Source organism: Centruroides sculpturatus, unplaced genomic scaffold, assembly GCF_000671375.1.
Source record: "Centruroides sculpturatus isolate CEXI.00-Female unplaced genomic scaffold, Cexi_2.0 scaffold315, whole genome shotgun sequence".
Lineage (NCBI taxonomy): Eukaryota > Metazoa > Arthropoda > Arachnida > Scorpiones > Buthidae > Centruroides > Centruroides sculpturatus.
This window is the reverse complement of record NW_019384544.1, coordinates 356,135-375,686: the sequence shown is the minus strand read 5'-3', so window position 1 is coordinate 375,686 and position 19,552 is coordinate 356,135. Positions and strand designations below refer to the sequence as shown.

Genomic DNA, 19,552 nt, shown 5'->3' with positions numbered 1-19,552 from the left:
AATAATTGAGGATGACTTGAAGAAAGCTTAAAATAATTCTGAAATGAAAAGTTTTTGATTTCTGTAAATAAGCAATATATTTATAATATTGGAAATATGTGCAATATAGAGTTTAATGGAATTTTTGAACACAATACATATTATCTTATATAAAGACAATATTAAAAGAGAAGGCTATGCTGCAGTTTTGTCTTTTTTTGCACAACTCAGTACTGAAGTGCTGTACATTGATACAAGGTCATACTCTTTGGAAGTGTCTCTTTCCTCTTATGCCAACATTGTAGAAGTGTAAAATTTATAGGAACTACCTTGTTCCTGCTGTCTGTTCAAACAGCAGGAACAAGGTAGTTCCTCTTTCCTGCCTGACAATCTCTTCTCAGTTTTTTTCAGCTGCTGATTTCATAGTACATCTTCTCTAGATTATTTTCTCTATCCCATTTTTCTTCCTAACTAGAGCTGGCACTTCACTTTTGTCCATCCGTATACAACACAAAGATAGCCCATCGATGGATCGAAAACATTAGCATTCCTTCAACTTTGCCCACTATTAAAGATGCATTGATTAATTCAACAAAATTATTAAAACAATAGTTTTAAATACAGTTTATATATTGGCTTGTTTATTCATTTTTTAAAAGAATGGAGTTTTGTGTCTTTATTATATTATTAAAATTATAAGTATTTCAATGATATTTTTACATTACTATCATTTGCAATATTTCTGTGTTGATTTCATGCTGTAAACTGCAGATCATAATTATATATTTTAAAATCTTTGTCATTTTGAAATTCTGTTTACAACTGTCAATATGTTATTTACTAAATATTTCTAATATTGATTTTAAATATTTATAATTAGTGATAAATACAAGGTGGCTCAAATCTTAGTTGACTGACATATTTAAGAATGGTTAAAAACCAATTTGAAATGGCCATAAGCCACCATTTGCAATTTAGTCATTTCTGATGGAGTAAATGAATTGCAAATAATAACGTGGCTGTTCTGTGGTTACCAAATCACAAACCAAACTGATTTTAACTATTCTTAAAATATATATTAGTCATTGATTTAGGTTCCATATATCTTAAATCAGTGTCAAGGTATGTGACTGTGCTTTGAGCATTAAACAACTATTGATAGAATGCTATGAGTTCAATAATGTTCATATGCAGCATTTTGGGAGTGATGTGAATTTACTAGGGATGTTGGATCATAGACCAAATTTGGATGTAATCCTTGACTTTTTTATAACTCACTAATATGCTTAAAGCAGTTTAACATATTTTGTTGTAAATAGTATTTTGTCTATGCACATTATTATAGCTATTTCATACATTTTTATTGTTTGTTGTTTGTATAGTTTTTGTTACCACTATATACAAGTGTTTTGTTGTAAATTATATTTACAAACATATTATCTTTAAAGTACTTCTACATATCTATATTTATTTATTTTGTTTATATATAATAAATATATAAATAAATATTGTTTTATTGCACAGTATTTAAAAAAATAAATTATTTTAAATTTTTATATAAAGGAATTTATTCTTGTTCAGAATGAATAAAAGTTAATGCAGGAAAAAATAATTAAGAAATCAATACAATAGTAAAATGTTATGTGTATAATGAATTAGGTATTTTGTTTTGTAGGTTTAGTAATGCAGGCTTTTAAAGGAGGATTACAACAATATCTTCATTATTATCAAGCTATGGTACTTTATTTATCACAATATGACTTTACTGTATTACAATTAGATCAAACTTTTGGAAAACTCTTCAGACAGTTAAGGTACAAAGATTATATAAATTTATACTAATGTAATTTTTTTGATAATTTTTATAAATTTCAAACTGTATTTCAGCTATATTGCAAAACTGTGCAAATGTTCAAGCTCATCTAATGTTAATTCACAAATCTTTTTTCCTCAGGTTAGTTAAAAAATTTTAATTTTAAGATATTTATTTTGGTTCATAAAATGTATTTTTAATAAGATTTTACAAGTAGAATGCACTTGATGTATATTTATTTGTTCGAACACATGAATGTAAAACACATTACTGTTAGCAGGTGTGAAAACGTGAAAAACATGTGAGATCAGCCGGGGGTACAATCTATCTATTAGGATGTTGGTACCACTTATTCGGCGCAGATTAAGTGAAATCTGTTCTCTTAGTTTTGGATCTTTTGATCCGATCCTATGTCAAGATTTTGACCAGGAGGGCTTTTGTAATCAATCCAAATCGCGAGATTCAGATCTACGTCAGGATTGACACCAGTTTATCTACTTCTCGTTACGCGGATAAACACGTGTGTGATTATGCCGTAGATTAAGTGAAATCTGTTCTCTTAGTTTTGGATCTTTTGATCTGATCCTATGTCAAGATTTTGACCAGGAGGGCTTTTGTAATCGATCCAAATCGCGAGATTCAGATCTACGTCAGGATTGACACCAGTTTATCTACTTCTCGTTACGCGGATAAACACGTGTGTGATTATGCCGTAGATTAAGTGAAATCTGTTCTCTTAGTTTTGGATCTTTTGATCTGATCCTATGTCAAGATTTTGACCAGGAGGGCTTTTGTAATCGATCCAAATCGCGAGATTCAGATCTACGTCAGGATTGACACCAGTTTATCTACTTCTCGTTACGCGGATAAACACGTGTGTGATTATGCCGTAGATTTGATTCAGAGAGTCAACACGAGACATTTCTTTAACAAAAATAAAGAAAATTTAATAACTAAAAATAAACTTGATTATACAAAAGAAAAATAATGGTTAGATATTCAGAGATAAACGAAGGTCTACAGCAAATAAATCCAATTAGACGTGCCGAGAGAGTAACGGCCTCACTTAACTTATACAATGTTGAGAGAGAGAGCTCAGCATTCATTAATAAACATACAACCTGTCTTAGTTGACTTTATCTTCCTTTCGTCGAATATACTTCATTTCTAAGTTCTCAACTTCTATCAAAGGGGAGGGCTTGATAGGCGCAATGTTAAAATTTATCTTCTATGTTTCTAACTCCATATTAACTCGATAGGATACGACTATGGGCGTTGGTCTTCTAGAGCTTGTATGGATTTCGTCTTCCTCATCTGGGATCTATTGACAAACTCCTTGAATTCTGCTAAATTTCGACTATATCTCTTAATCAGCGACCAATCAACATACTGTTCTTCACCCACATGAACGGATGAAAAGGGGAATAAATGAGAGGTCGTCAGTTCTCATGGTGGTGAGATTTTGTAACAGATAAGGGAAAAACAAAGGATGCTTCTTCTACCGTCAAAGGAAGTGGCTCTGTTAGCTGCTTTCCCACGGTAGAAAACCATTATTTTCTCACCAAAACGAAAGAATATTTTTCTACAAAATTTAAGCTTTAATTTTAAATTATCATTTAGACCCAGGGCTATTCGGATTTCACAAACATGAGATTAATGAAAACAGATATTTAGCTAAATTGGATATTGAAATGTAGACTCTATATAGTGTTATATTATGATACTTATTATTCATAATTCTATATTATAAAATACTATTTTCATTTCATGCATTTTTACCATTGTACTACAGATCATATATGTTGGTTATTGCTTGATTCTATAGATTGTACAGTATTTTACAGTGCGATTTAGTTTAACTGTAATAAATCAGTTCAGCAGCCATGGTTCACTTAGTTTTTTGCTTATTGAAAATTTTAAAGCACATGGCAATATTAATGTTGATAGGTGAATTTAACAACAAAATATTTTATCGTTATTTGTTAAATTATTGGTCAGAAAATATATAATCTGATATTTTATTTTCGAATTTTCATTAAACTTAAGCCAGATATTTTAACAATGTAATTAGTAAAAGATATTTGCATTATATAAAACAGTTGCATTATTACCCATAATATTCAAGACATTTAACTCTTTCTGTTGGATTAGTTGAATGTCATATGTTACAGGAGTGTTTTCACTAATAGCTTTTAGAAAATTTACTATTTACTTCTGAAATGCTTGGCCATAAAAATCTATGCTCAATAAATTAAAATATCTAAATTATTTAGCAATTAGGACAAGTAAAATATCAGCATGATGAATTTGGATAAATAACTCATTCATCCTTTCATTAACTATTTATGCTGTCTCCCTGAGTGTATGATTGTTCAATTTTTGTTTAAGCTACATAAGAAATAGAAAGATATGGATAATATAATCCTACAAAATGAACTGTTAGAAGTAGAGATGAGCTTTCTGTGATTTGTGTGGGGGTTAGATGAGTAAAATTCCTAAACTGTTAAGAAAATAAATGAGGGGTTGCATAGGAGACGGGGAGAACGAGAGAGGAAGACAAGTAAGGGGACAATAGTTGGAGAAGGCATGAAGAGGACTAAAAACAGTTACAGAATCTAGAACAGTGTTTCTCAACCTCTAACGAATCGTCGCCCCCTTCAACATAGTATCGCCCCCTTCACTTCAAAATTCCGATGCCGAGGGCCAAGGCTAACGCCAAATTCGTACTGCATTGAGTAGACTAGTGACTAGTATAATGTTATTTGTTTAATTATTGTACGATATAACGAATAAAATATCTAATTATTCTTAATATAATGTTTTACTATATCGCCCAGAAAATTGTTTTTTGCCCCCAATATAAAATATAAATTGTTACTAATCGCCCCCTCAACATGGGAAAAACGCCCATATGGGGGTAATATCGCCCTCCGTTGAGAAACATTGCTCTAGAACATTATTGTTTTATCCATAATTTGAAGATGGTTATGAATGCTGGAATATTATTATTATTTCTATTTCTATCACTATTCCTACATTTGTAATGAAAAAGTTTACTAGAATGACAAAGTTAATACAAGAGCAAGAACTCCCTTATTCATATTTTATATGATGAAATATCATCTCTAATTCTTAACTTTACATGAAGGTTCCTTAAACCTGAAGCAATTGCCGATTACAAGGTACTACTAAACTATACACTATACACTATTGACCATTACTGGGTTTAAGTGTTCAACATAATGAACACTGCAGGCTGATAAAAATATGTGTTTAACTCCTTACAGTGCAGATGTCGAAAGAGGATTTAGCAATGACAAAAGGATATTTTGCCCAGACAAAGTAAGCCTCAGTATAAAAAGCATTAATGGATTAAGAACCACTTTATCCTTTACGGACAGACTCAATGGAAACCTGGAAAGTTCTCACAGGAAGGTTCTGCTGTCAGCCAAGAATCTACATAATCAGCACAAGCTTTATAAGGAAAGAATTATGAAGCGAAAGGAAGCAGGAAAATGAAAAGAGGACGAAGAAGCCTTGTTAGGAGCATCAATATTCTCAAAAATTCCAGATCCATCTAACTTCAAGCCCTGAAGTTAAGATGGCAGAATTTAATGAAAGAAAGAATGGAAACATTCTAAGAAGCTCGTAGAAAAAGAGATTTAATCAAGACAAAAGTAGCAAATGCAATTCTGAAAAGTGCCATANCATATCGACAATGTCAAGGCTAGCTATTCTAGAGTCTTCTTTTATACTGATTTGGTTTAGGTCGTCTGTAAGTTCATCTGTATTTTTAATTCCGAATTGTGAGTTTTGATATTGCTTAAGTTGCTGTTTTAGGAATTTTTCTAGATTATATAGCAATGAGAAAGAAAGAATGGAAACATTCTAAGAAGCTCGTAGAAAAAGAGATTTAATCAAGACAAAAGTAGCAAATGCAATTCTGAAAAGTGCCATAGACACTATTAATAATGTAGAAAAATCAATTGTGGAAATAACTAGTTGAGACCCATCAAAGAGAAAGAAAGCTAACTATAAATTTTACCAAGTAAAATAAAAAATGATTCTGGCAAAAAACATAAATTTGTCAATAAAAGTCATTCATAATGATGTGAAAAAGTTAAAAAAAAGCAATTTTAAAAAGTTGTGAAAAAGATGTGAAAATTTGTACTTTTATGCTAACGTAACCGAAAATATAAATTTGTTACAAAAAATATATCCCAACATTCAGTCAATGCCCAATATGGAGATATTTTGTCCTTCAAAAATGAATTGATTGGTAACTTTTTTGCAACTTGAACACCAACTATATAGTGTATTCACTTGGACATAATCTCATCATTAATTTTTATTTCGTTGATTTTAAAATATATGTACTTAATGTTTGTACACGTTTTGGGTTATTCGTGACCCTCTTTAGTCAACTAAAACACAAATACATACTGGTTACAAATTACAATATATAAATAAAAAGGTTATGCTGTATAAAACATACCTTCAAATCACAGATCTTTGTAAACTTAAAACCATTTTTCACGTTCGACTCTCACCATTTTCAACACTTGTTATCTAATGGGGAATTATACATTAATTATCGCATTAATTTTATTTCAATAACAATACTATAATTTACTATAAATTTACAACAACATACTTAGATTTTCATTTTACATCAATTTGGAGTAGTTTTTATTGTACAAACAGATTGTTACTTGTTTTTTACACCTATATAACATTTTTTATTTTCTGATGTGTATGACCATGTTCATTTACATAATGGATGTGGTAAACAGGCCACCTTGTGACTGAACACACGTTGAAGAGATTTTAATTTTTACTTAATTTTGATTATAACGTTTTTAGCCGATTTTTCTTATTTTACACAGAATTATTGCCTATTTTCATTTATAATATGCCAAGCCAATTTTCGTTTATTTTTATACTGGAGTTTTTATTTATGCATTTTTCACCTCTAATGATCTCTATACTTTCCTTAAACTTCCTACTATATGTTTCTTTTTCTTTATGAAGGATTCCTACATTATCNACTCTCTTGAACTCTCTTGTGTTTATGTAATATATAATTATGCTATAAATGAATGAAATTCTGCATCTGTTGAACAATTTTCAAACATTGTTGTAATGCTAAGTATGTGCCAAGTATTCTTGTTACTTATACAGGATGCAGTAAGTTTTTAAAATTTAATTCTCAAGTTACCTAAGAGCTATAATTCAAAGGTGTAGCTATAATGCTAGCCACTATTACTTTCACTGTGCTTTTGAATTCAGTTGAGATGGACTGTTGGTCAGTGTAACAATACATTGTGGCAGTTGAGATGTTTACAAAGACATTATAAGACAGAGTCTTATTACAGCTACACAGTGCAGTTTTTGACTCCAGTTTGGGCAACATGATCACCCTAGTTGTACTCTCTGTTACTCTGGTTGTCAAAATGGCATCAAGAAAAAAGTATAAAAGATAGCAAGTTTTCATGATGTCTCTGTTCAGTAAGTACATCATGAAAAATGTTATTTGGCATAGTTTTGCACAGGCAGCTCACAGGCAAGCTATTGCACTTGGTATGGCAGATGGCATTTGCACAATCTTCATTACCGTCTGTACAAGATCCAAGTTGCCCAGAGCTTAGTGAATGGGATAAAAGACTGCGACTTTAGTTTTGTGAGCTTTTGTAGTTACTGAGAATTGTGAATACACTGTAAATAGGTTACTGATGTCAGATGAAGCCCACTTCCATATGTCTGGATTTGTGAACAAACAGAACTTTCATTTCTGGGCTGATATATGAAATAAAAAGTTTATAAGCAATATTTGGCCAGTATCAATGATTGAAAAGATTGAATTTGTGAATGCACTTAGGAGATTCCAAGAGATGTTGCAGTAAGTTTTTTTTTCTGACCAAGCTGAACAAATGTATTAATTGCATTAGTGAACACTTAACTAATGTCACTTTCAAGAAATAGTGTTTTACATTAATTATCCATAGAAAGAGGAATGTATCTGCCTGAAATAATAGTTTAAGCAAAAGATGAACACCTTCCTGAACATTAATTTCTTTTTTAGTTTTAATATATAAAAGTTCATTTGTTCTGCTGGTTCACTCGAAATTTGCTCTTCTCCATTTCCAGACTGCATTCTTACAATTTTTGCAGAAAAGTGTTGATAAACTGGAGAGAAAGTTTTTCTTTTTTTAGGAAATATATTAGCTAGATATACATTGTCCTTAAGTTGTTAAGAAAAATCACAGATTGGCTAATGAAGCCACTGTAAAGGCCAAAATATATACCAGGATTTGAAGTAGTTAATAAAGATTTTTGTGGTGTGTGATTAGTCTGTATATAATAGTTACAATATCCAATCTAATAATTGTTTAAATAGACATATATTGAATGAGCAATTATTTATTGTGACATTGTTGCAATGCTTTGCTGCAATTTTTAATCATATTTTTTAATTTAAAATATATGCTCTCCACCTCAAATTAGTAGTTGCTTGCCCCTGTACATCATACTTTTTCTTTAACAATATAGTCGTGCCAGTTGTCTATCTAATATCTTTCAGGGAAAAATTTTTGAATTGAAATAACATGATTTCTGGTTTGCATCAGAAGTTCATGTATAGTTAATAGGGACCTTTTGCTTCCAAGTTTTCTATATCTGCTCTCATCTTTCTTCTATCTAACTCTGTTCTTGAGATTAAGGAAAGACAGTGGACAGACTGTAGGAATTTATAGGTGTACAATTTTTTCAAATTGCAGCCTAGTTAGATAATGTGTGTTGTTGTGTTTTTAAAAATTCTATTAAACTCAGTACCACCTGCTCTAATTTGCAATAATTGAGGATGACTTGAAGAAAGCTTAAAATAATTCTGAAATGAAAAGTTTTTGATTTCTGTAAATAAGCAATATATTTATAATATTGGAAATATGTGCAATATAGAGTTTAATGGAATTTTTGAACACAATACATATTATCTTATATAAAGACAATATTAAAAGAGAAGGCTATGCTGCAGTTTTGTCTTTTTTTGCACAACTCAGTACTGAAGTGCTGTACATTGATACAAGGTCATACTCTTTGGAAGTGTCTCTTTCCTCTTATGCCAACATTGTAGAAGTGTAAAATTTATAGGAACTACCTTGTTCCTGCTGTCTGTTCAAACAGCAGGAACAAGGTAGTTCCTCTTTCCTGCCTGACAATCGCTTCTCAGTTTTTTTCAGCTGCTGATTTCATAGTACATCTTCTCTAGATTATTTTCTCTATCCCATTTTTCTTTCTAACTAGAGCTGGCACTTCACTTTTGTCCATCCGTATACAACACAAAGATAGCCCATCGATGGATCGAAAACATTAGCATTCCTTCAACTTTGCCCACTATTAAAGATGCATTGATTAATTCAACAAAATTATTAAAACAATAGTTTTAAATACAGTTTATATATTGGCTTGTTTATTCATTTTTTAAAAGAATGGAGTTTTGTGTCTTTATTATATTATTAAAATTATAAGTATTTCAATGATATTTTTACATTACTATCATTTGCAATATTTCTGTGTTGATTTCATGCTGTAAACTGCAGATCATAATTATATATTTTAAAATCTTTGTCATTTTGAAATTCTGTTTACAACTGTCAATATGTTATTTACTAAATATTTCTAATATTGATTTTAAATATTTATAATTAGTGATAAATACAAGGTGGCTCAAATCTTAGTTGACTGACATATTTAAGAATGGTTAAAAACCAATTTGAAATGGCCATAAGCCACCATTTGCAATTTAGTCATTTCTGATGGAGTAAATGAATTGCAAATAATAACGTGGCTGTTCTGTGGTTACCAAATCACAAACCAAACTGATTTTAACTATTCTTAAAATATATATTAGTCATTGATTTAGGTTCCATATATCTTAAATCAGTGTCAAGGTATGTGACTGTGCTTTGAGCATTAAACAACTATTGATAGAATGCTATGAGTTCAATAATGTTCATATGCAGCATTTTGGGAGTGATGTGAATTTACTAGGGATGTTGGATCATAGACCAAATTTGGATGTAATCCTTGACTTTTTTATAACTCACTAATATGCTTAAAGCAGTTTAACATATTTTGTTGTAAATAGTATTTTGTCTATGCACATTATTATAGCTATTTCATACATTTTTATTGTTTGTTGTTTGTATAGTTTTTGTTACCACTATATACAAGTGTTTTGTTGTAAATTATATTTACAAACATATTATCTTTAAAGTACTTCTACATATCTATATTTATTTATTTTGTTTATATATAATAAATATATAAATAAATATTGTTTTATTGCACAGTATTTAAAAAAATAAATTATTTTAAATTTTTATATAAAGGAATTTATTCTTGTTCAGAATGAATAAAAGTTAATGCAGGAAAAAATAATTAAGAAATCAATACAATAGTAAAATGTTATGTGTATAATGAATTAGGTATTTTGTTTTGTAGGTTTAGTAATGCAGGCTTTTAAAGGAGGATTACAACAATATCTTCATTATTATCAAGCTATGGTACTTTATTTATCACAATATGACTTTACTGTATTACAATTAGATCAAACTTTTGGAAAACTCTTCAGACAGTTAAGGTACAAAGATTATATAAATTTATACTAATGTAATTTTTTTGATAATTTTTATAAATTTCAAACTGTATTTCAGCTATATTGCAAAACTGTGCAAATGTTCAAGCTCATCTAATGTTAATTCACAAATCTTTTTTCCTCAGGTTAGTTAAAAAATTTTAATTTTAAGATATTTATTTTGGTTCATAAAATGTATTTTTAATAAGATTTTACAAGTAGAATGCACTTGATGTATATTTATTTGTTCGAACACATGAATGTAAAACACATTACTGTTAGCAGGTGTGAAAACGTGAAAAACATGTGAGATCAGCCGGGGGTACAATCTATCTATTAGGATGTTGGTACCACTTATTCGGCGCAGATTAAGTGAAATCTGTTCTCTTAGTTTTGGATCTTTTGATCCGATCCTATGTCAAGATTTTGACCAGGAGGGCTTTTGTAATCAATCCAAATCGCGAGATTCAGATCTACGTCAGGATTGACACCAGTTTATCTACTTCTCGTTACGCGGATAAACACGTGTGTGATTATGCCGTAGATTAAGTGAAATCTGTTCTCTTAGTTTTGGATCTTTTGATCTGATCCTATGTCAAGATTTTGACCAGGAGGGCTTTTGTAATCGATCCAAATCGCGAGATTCAGATCTACGTCAGGATTGACACCAGTTTATCTACTTCTCGTTACGCGGATAAACACGTGTGTGATTATGCCGTAGATTTGATTCAGAGAGTCAACACGAGACATTTCTTTAACAAAAATAAAGAAAATTTAATAACTAAAAATAAACTTGATTATACAAAAGAAAAATAATGGTTAGATATTCAGAGATAAACGAAGGTCTACAGCAAATAAATCCAATTAGACGTGCCGAGAGAGTAACGGCCTCACTTAACTTATACAATGTTGAGAGAGAGAGCTCAGCATTCATTAATAAACATACAACCTGTCTTAGTTGACTTTATCTTCCTTTCGTCGAATATACTTCATTTCTAAGTTCTCAACTTCTATCAAAGGGGAGGGCTTGATAGGCGCAATGTTAAAATTTATCTTCTATGTTTCTAACTCCATATTAACTCGATAGGATACGACTATGGGCGTTGGTCTTCTGGAGCTTGTATGGATTTCGTCTTCCTCATCTGGGATCTATTGACGAACTCCTTGAATTCTGCTAAATTTCGACTATATCTCTTAATCAGCGACCAATCAACATACTGTTCTTATTTCAGCGACAAATCAACATTTATTACCCTTTTCATCCGTTCACCCACGTGAACGGATGAAAAGGGGAATAAATGAGGGGTCGTCAGTTCTCATGGTGGTGAGATTTTGTAACAGATAAGGGAAAAACAAAGGATGCTTCTTCTACCGTCAAAGGAAGTGGCTCTGTTAGCTGCTTTCCCACGGTAGAAAACCATTATTTTCTCACCAAAACGAAAGAATATTTTTCTACAAAATTTAAGCTTTAATTTTAAATTATCATTTAGACCCAGGGCTATTCGGATTTCACAAACATGAGATTAATGAAAACAGATATTTAGCTAAATTGGATATTGAAATGTAGACTCTATATAGTGTTATATTATGATACTTATTATTCATAATTCTATATTATAAAATACTATTTTCATTTCATGCATTTTTACCATTGTACTACAGATCATATATGTTGGTTATTGCTTGATTCTATAGATTGTACAGTATTTTACAGTGCGATTTAGTTTAACTGTAATAAATCAGTTCAGCAGCCATGGTTCACTTAGGTTTTTGCTTATTGAAAATTTTAAAGCACATGGCAATATTAATGTTGATAGGTGAATTTAACAACAAAATATTTTATCGTTATTTGTTAAATTATTGGTCAGAAAATATATAATCTGATATTTTATTTTCGAATTTTCATTAAACTTAAGCCAGATATTTTAACAATGTAATTAGTAAAAGATATTTGCATTATATAAAACAGTTGCATTATTACCCATAATATTCAAGACATTTAACTCTTTCTGTTGGATTAGTTGAATGTCATATGTTACAGGAGTGTTTTCACTAATAGCTTTTAGAAAATTTACTATTTACTTCTGAAATGCTTGGCCATAAAAATCTATGCTCAATAAATTAAAATATCTAAATTATTTAGCAATTAGGACAAGTAAAATATCAGCATGATGAATTTGGATAAATAACTCATTCATCCTTTCATTAACTATTTATGCTGTCTCCCTGAGTGTATGATTGTTCAATTTTTGTTTAAGCTACATAAGAAATAGAAAGATATGGATAATATAATCCTACAAAATGAACTGTTAGAAGTAGAGATGAGCTTTCTGTGATTTGTGTGGGGGTTAGATGAGTAAAATTCCTAAACTGTTAAGAAAATAAATGAGGGGTTGCATAGGAGACGGGGAGAACGAGAGAGGAAGACAAGTAAGGGGACAATAGTTGGAGAAGGCATGAAGAGGACTAAAAACAGTTACAGACTCTAGAACAGTGTTTCTCAACCTCTAACGAATCGTCGCCCCCTTCAACATAGTATCGCCCCCTTCACTTCAAAATTCCGATGCCGAGGGCCAAGGCTAACGCCAAATTCGTACTGCATTGAGTAGACTAGTGACTAGTATAATGTTATTTGTTTAATTATTGTACGATATAACGAATAAAATATCTAATTATTCTTAATATAATGTTTTACTATATCGCCCAGAAAATTGTTTTTTGCCCCCAATATAAAATATAAATTGTTACTAATCGCCCCCTCAACATGGGAAAAACGCCCATATGGGGGTAATATCGCCCTCCGTTGAGAAACATTGCTCTAGAACATTATTGTTTTATCCATAATTTGAAGACGGTTATGAATGCTGGAATATTATTATTATTTCTATTTCTATCACTATTCCTACATTTGTAATGAAAAAGTTTACTAGAATGACAAAGTTAATACAAGAGCAAGAACTCCCTTATTCATATTTTATATGATGAAATATCATCTCTAATTCTTAACTTTACATGAAGGTTCCTTAAACCTGAAGCAATTGCCGATTACAAGGTACTACTAAACTATACACTATACACTATTGACCATTACTGGGTTTAAGTGTTCAACATAATGAACACTGCAGGCTGATAAAAATATGTGTTTAACTCCTTACAGTGCAGATGTCGAAAGAGGATTTAGCAATGACAAAAGGATATTTTGCCCAGACAAAGTAAGCCTCAGTATAAAAAGCATTAATGGATTAAGAACCACTTTATCCTTTACGGACAGACTCAATGGAAACCTGGAAAGTTCTCACAGGAAGGTTCTGCAGTCAGCCAAGAATCTACATAATCAGCACAAGCTTTATAAGGAAAGAATTATGAAGCGAAAGGAAGCAGGAAAATGAAAAGAGGACGAAGAAGCCTTGTTAGGAGCATCAATATTCTCAAAAATTCCAGATCCATCTAACTTCAAGCCCTGAAGTTAAGATGGCAGAATTTAATGAAAGAAAGAATGGAAACATTCTAAGAAGCTCGTAGAAAAAGAGATTTAATCAAGACAAAAGTAGCAAATGCAATTCTGAAAAGTGCCATACACACTATTAATAATGTAGAAAAATCAATTGTGGAAATAACTAGTTGAGACCCATCAAAGAGAAAGAAAGCTAACTATAAATTTTACCAAGTAAAATAAAAAATGATTCTGGCAAAAAACATAAATTTGTCAATAAAAGTCATTCATAATGATGTGAAAAAGTGAAAAAAAAGCAATTTTAAAAAGTTGTGAAAAAGATGTGAAAATTTGTACTTTTATGCTAACGTAACCGAAAATATAAATTTGTTACAAAAAATATATCCCAACATTCAGTCAATGCCCAATATGGAGATATTTTGTCCTTCAAAAATGAATTGATTGGTAACTTTTTTGCAACTTGAACACCAACTATATAGTGTATTCACTTGGACATAATCTCATCATTAATTTTTATTTCGTTGATTTTAAAATATATGTACTTAATGTTTGTACACGTTTTGGGTTATTCGTGACCCTCTTTAGTCAACTAAAACACAAATACATACTGGTTACAAATTACAATATATAAATAAAAAGGTTATGCTGTATAAAACATACCTTCAAATCACAGATCTTTGTAAACTTAAAACCATTTTTCACGTTCGACTCTCACCATTTTCAACACTTGTTATCTAATGGGGAATTATACATTAATTATCGCATTAATTTTATTTCAATAACAATACTATAATTTACTATAAATTTACAACAACATACTTAGATTTTCATTTTACATCAATTTGGAGTAGTTTTTATTGTACAAACAGATTGTTACTTGTTTTTTACACCTATATAACATTTTTTATTTTCTGATGTGTATGACCATGTTCATTTACATAATGGATGTGGTAAACAGGCCACCTTGTGACTGAACACACGTTGAAGAGATTTTAATTTTTACTTAATTTTGATTATAACGTTTTTAGCCGATTTTTCTTATTTTACACAGAATTATTGCCTATTTTCATTTATAATATGCCAAGCCAATTTTCGTTTATTTTTATACTGGAGTTTTTATTTATGCATTTTTCACCTCTAATGATCTCTATACTTTCCTTAAACTTCCTACTATATGTTTCTTTTTCTTTATGAAGGATTCCTACATTATCTTTGTCTATGTTACAATTGTTCAAAGTACAGTGGTCGTGAAAGACGAAATTTATTCTGTGGTATTTTAGATCAGCTATGTGTTCCTTTAGTCTGACCTTTAACTTTCTTTTGGTTTCTCCTATGTAGTATTTATTGTTTTTGCAAGTACTGTAAGGTCTCTTTTTATGCAGATTATTTTTATGCGATTTTGAAGTTGTGCGGTTTGTATTTCGTCCAAAAATTTCTTGGACAAACATACATATAGGCTTGTTTAGGAAGCCCGCATATAGACAGTCGCCAAAAATCGTGGAACGCTCAAAGCTCACTCCATTTGATCAACTGACATATAACGTTTATGGATGTAAAGGACAGCTAGATCTACCTTAATCGCTTTAGTTCCTAGCAATTTTTGATGTAAATGTAATTAAACATAAAAAATACTTAAAACTGAAAAAAACGAAAGAAATGCGTTAATTTTGAAGAAAAAGCTTCAAAGTTTAACTTCCTTTGTCTCGCCCTTCTGTGAAATTTAACACCGATGAGTCATTGTTTATACATCTGGATGACCTTGAACACAGCTGGAGTTGGATTTCCCGGGGCATTCTCAGACGTCGCGGGAGGACAAGGGTTTAAAGTAGGGTGAACACTAGCTGGCCGTGTATTTTTAAAATTTGGAGACAAAAAACATTCCAAAAATTGAAAAAAAAATTTTCAAATTAATTAACTCTTCACATCCAGATGTCAGTGATTTGTTTTTAGAGTGAGCTTTTGCAATTCGGGGATTCCCCTTGTATTACTTTTCAATAAAATAAACTGAATTAAGTTTAAATACAAGTTTATTTTAAGCTTTTATATGAATTTCTTTCAGACATTCGAAGTAATTTATTAATCAGCCTATTTCTTTTAATTTCTGCAAACTTTTTTATGCGGTTTTAAGTTAATTTTAACTCGTTGTTTTGGTTTTATGCGATTTTAGAAAATTACGGAACGTATCCCTACTTTTTCAAGGCAAGTAAAGTATTTTTTTATGCGAATTTTTTATATGCGCTTTTCTGTAGAACGTATCCACTGCATAAAACGAGACCTTACAGTATAAGGAATTTTGTATACTACGTTTCTAATTTCAGTTGGTGCTTATTTTTTCAAAGGGTTGAGACATTTTAAGCTAGCAGACATCTTTTGGTACAATGGTGCAAGCTTAAAGTTTATTTGTTCGATTTCTTCATATAAACCTTTGATGTATGGAAAAACAGTATACTTTACATTATTCTTTTGTTTATTATTATGTGTTATTTTTGGATTATTTAATTTAAGTTTCCATTTATTCAGTAGCTGTTGCGGATAACCTGCTAAGAGAAACTTCTTTTTTAATTCAGCCAGGTCTTTAGTTATATACGTCTCTTGACTTGTTCTATTTTTTACCTTAAAATATTTCATTTTAAGTGTATTATATTCGATATGTAATGGCATGTTAGATCGATATTTTATTGTTATTCTGCCTGAACAGGGCTTCTTGAATGTTCTAAATTCCAAACCTTGTTTTAATCTTTTTATTGTTATATCCAAGTAGTTAATTTCTTGACTGGTTAAGTCTTCCACTTCTATTTGAAATTTTATTGCTTTGTGTATGTTATTAATTTGTTTTCTGATCTCTTCTATCTTGATTTCCATTTTATTATATATTATTAGAATATCATCAATGTATCTTTTATAGATTTTACACCTTGTATGCTACTGATACTATTATCTATATCTATCATGATTAGTTCAGCCAATTTTAGTCCTGTTACCGATCCCATGCTTATTCTGTTTGTCTGTGTATAATAATCACCATTGACTTCAAAGTAATTGCTTCTATATGTAAATTCTATTAAATTTATTATTTATTTTTTAACTTCTAGATTTTTTTTTAGTTTATTTTCTATTAAGTCCCATGTTATTGATGGATACATATCGACAATGTCAAGGCTAGCTATTCTAGAGTCTTCTTTTATACTGATTTGGTTTAGGTCGTCTGTAAGTTCATCTGTATTTTTAATTCCGAATTGTGAGTTTTGATATTGCTTAAGTTGCTGTTTTAGGAATTTTTCTAGGTTATATAGCATTGAGTACTTAAAATCTACAATTGGGCAAACACCTTTTCTCCTACTTTTTGGGTTTTGAGCTGTATATTTAATTTTGGTATACGATTATTTCCTTCATTTAAGATTCATTCAACTAAATAAAAATTAACGATGAGATTAGCCTTGCGTCCAAGTGAATACACTATATAGTTGGTTTTTAAGTTTTATAACAATTACTGGCANTTGTGAATGCACTTAGGAGATTCCAAGAGATGTTGCAGTAAGTTTTTTTTTCTGACCAAGCTGAACAAATGTATTAATTGCATTAGTGAACACTTAACTAATGTCACTTTCAAGAAATAGTGTTTTACATTAATTATCCATAGAAAGAGGAATGTATCTGCCTGAAATAATAGTTTAAGCAAAAGATGAACACCTTCCTGAACATTAATTTCTTTTTTAGTTTTAATATATAAAAGTTCATTTGTTCTGCTGGTTCACTCGAAATTTGCTCTTCTCCATTCCCAGACTGCATTCTTACAATTTTTGCAGAAAAGTGTTGATAAACTGGAGAGAAAGTTTTTCTTTTTTTAGGAAATATATTAGCTAGATATACATTGTCCTTAAGTTGTTAAGAAAAATCACAGATTGGCTAATGAAGCCACTGTAAAGGCCAAAATATATACCAGGATTTGAAGTAGTTAATAAAGATTTTTGTGGTGTGTGATTAGTCTGTATATAATAGTTACAATATCCAATCTAATAATTGTTTAAATAGACATATATTGAATGAGCAATTATTTATTGTGACATTGTTGCAATGCTTTGCTGCAATTTTTAATCATATTTTTTAATTTAAAATATATGCTCTCCACCTCAAATTAGTAGTTGCTTGCCCCTGTACATCATACTTTTTCTTTAACAATATAGTCGTGCCAGTTGTCTATCTAATATCTTTCAGGGAAAAATTTTTGAATTGAAATAACATGATTTCTGGTTTGCATCAGAAGTTCATGTATAGTTAATAGGGACCTTTTGCTTCCAAGTTTTCTATATCTGCTCTCATCTTTCTTCTATCTAACTCTGTTCTTGAGATTAAGGAAAGACAGTGGACAGACTGTAGGAATTTATAGGTGTACAATTTTTTCAAATTGCAGCCTAGTTAGATAATGTGTGTTGTNATATATATTAGTCATTGATTTAGGTTCCATATATCTTAAATCAGTGTCAAGGTATGTGACTGTGCTTTGAGCATTAAACAACTATTGATAGAATGCTATGAGTTCAATAATGTTCATATGCAGCATTTTGGGAGTGATGTGAATTTACTAGGGATGTTGGATCATAGACCAAATTTGGATGTAATCCTTGACTTTTTTATAACTCACTAATATGCTTAAAGCAGTTTAACATATTTTGTTGTAAATAGTATTTTGTCTATGCACATTATTATAGCTATTTCATACATTTTTATTGTTTGTTGTTTGTATAGTTTTTGTTACCACTATATACAAGTGTTTTGTTGTAAATTATATTTACAAACATATTATCTTTAAAGTACTTCTACATATCTATATTTATTTATTTTGTTTATATATAATAAATATATAAATAAATATTGTTTTATTGCACAGTATTTAAAAAAATAAATTATTTTAAATTTTTATATAAAGGAATTTATTCTTGTTCAGAATGAATAAAAGTTAATGCAGGAAAAAATAATTAAGAAATCAATACAATAGTAAAATGTTATGTGTATAATGAATTAGGTATTTTGTTTTGTAGGTTTAGTAATGCAGGCTTTTAAAGGAGGATTACAACAATATCTTCATTATTATCAAGCTATGGTACTTTATTTATCACAATATGACTTTACTGTATTACAATTAGATCAAACTTTTGGAAAACTCTTCAGACAGTTAAGGTACAAAGATTATATAAATTTATACTAATGTAATTTTTTTGATAATTTTTATAAATTTCAAACTGTATTTCAGCTATATTGCAAAACTGTGCAAATGTTCAAGCTCATCTAATGTTAATTCACAAATCTTTTTTCCTCAGGTTAGTTAAAAAATTTTAATTTTAAGATATTTATTTTGGTTCATAAAATGTATTTTTAATAAGATTTTACAAGTAGAATGCACTTGATGTATATTTATTTGTTCGAACACATGAATGTAAAACACATTACTGTTAGCAGGTGTGAAAACTACACTATTAATAATGTAGAAAAATCAATTGTGGAAATAACTAGTTGAGACCCATCAAAGAGAAAGAAAGCTAACTATAAATTTTACCAAGTAAAATAAAAAATGATTCTGGCAAAAAACATAAATTTGTCAATAAAAGTCATTCATAATGATGTGAAAAAGTTAAAAAAAAGCAATTTTAAAAAGTTGTGAAAAAGATGTGAA

At 30.0% G+C, this 19,552-nt stretch overlaps 1 protein-coding gene across 1 annotated transcript in view; it reads left to right on the top strand.

Moving 5' to 3' along the window:
- The window catches only part of LOC111623457 (gamma-tubulin complex component 6-like), a 73,229-nt gene that overhangs the window by 29,804 nt on the left and 23,873 nt on the right, over window positions 1-19,552 (top strand). The window contains exons 11-17 of the mRNA XM_023366041.1: window positions 1,655-1,793; window positions 1,867-1,933; window positions 9,714-9,741; window positions 10,295-10,433; window positions 10,507-10,573; window positions 18,905-19,059; window positions 19,133-19,199. Coding sequence (XP_023221809.1) covers window positions 1,655-1,793; window positions 1,867-1,933; window positions 9,714-9,741; window positions 10,295-10,433; window positions 10,507-10,573; window positions 18,905-19,059; window positions 19,133-19,199 — 662 coding nt within the window. The remainder of the gene's footprint in view (window positions 1-1,654; window positions 1,794-1,866; window positions 1,934-9,713; window positions 9,742-10,294; window positions 10,434-10,506; window positions 10,574-18,904; window positions 19,060-19,132; window positions 19,200-19,552) is intronic.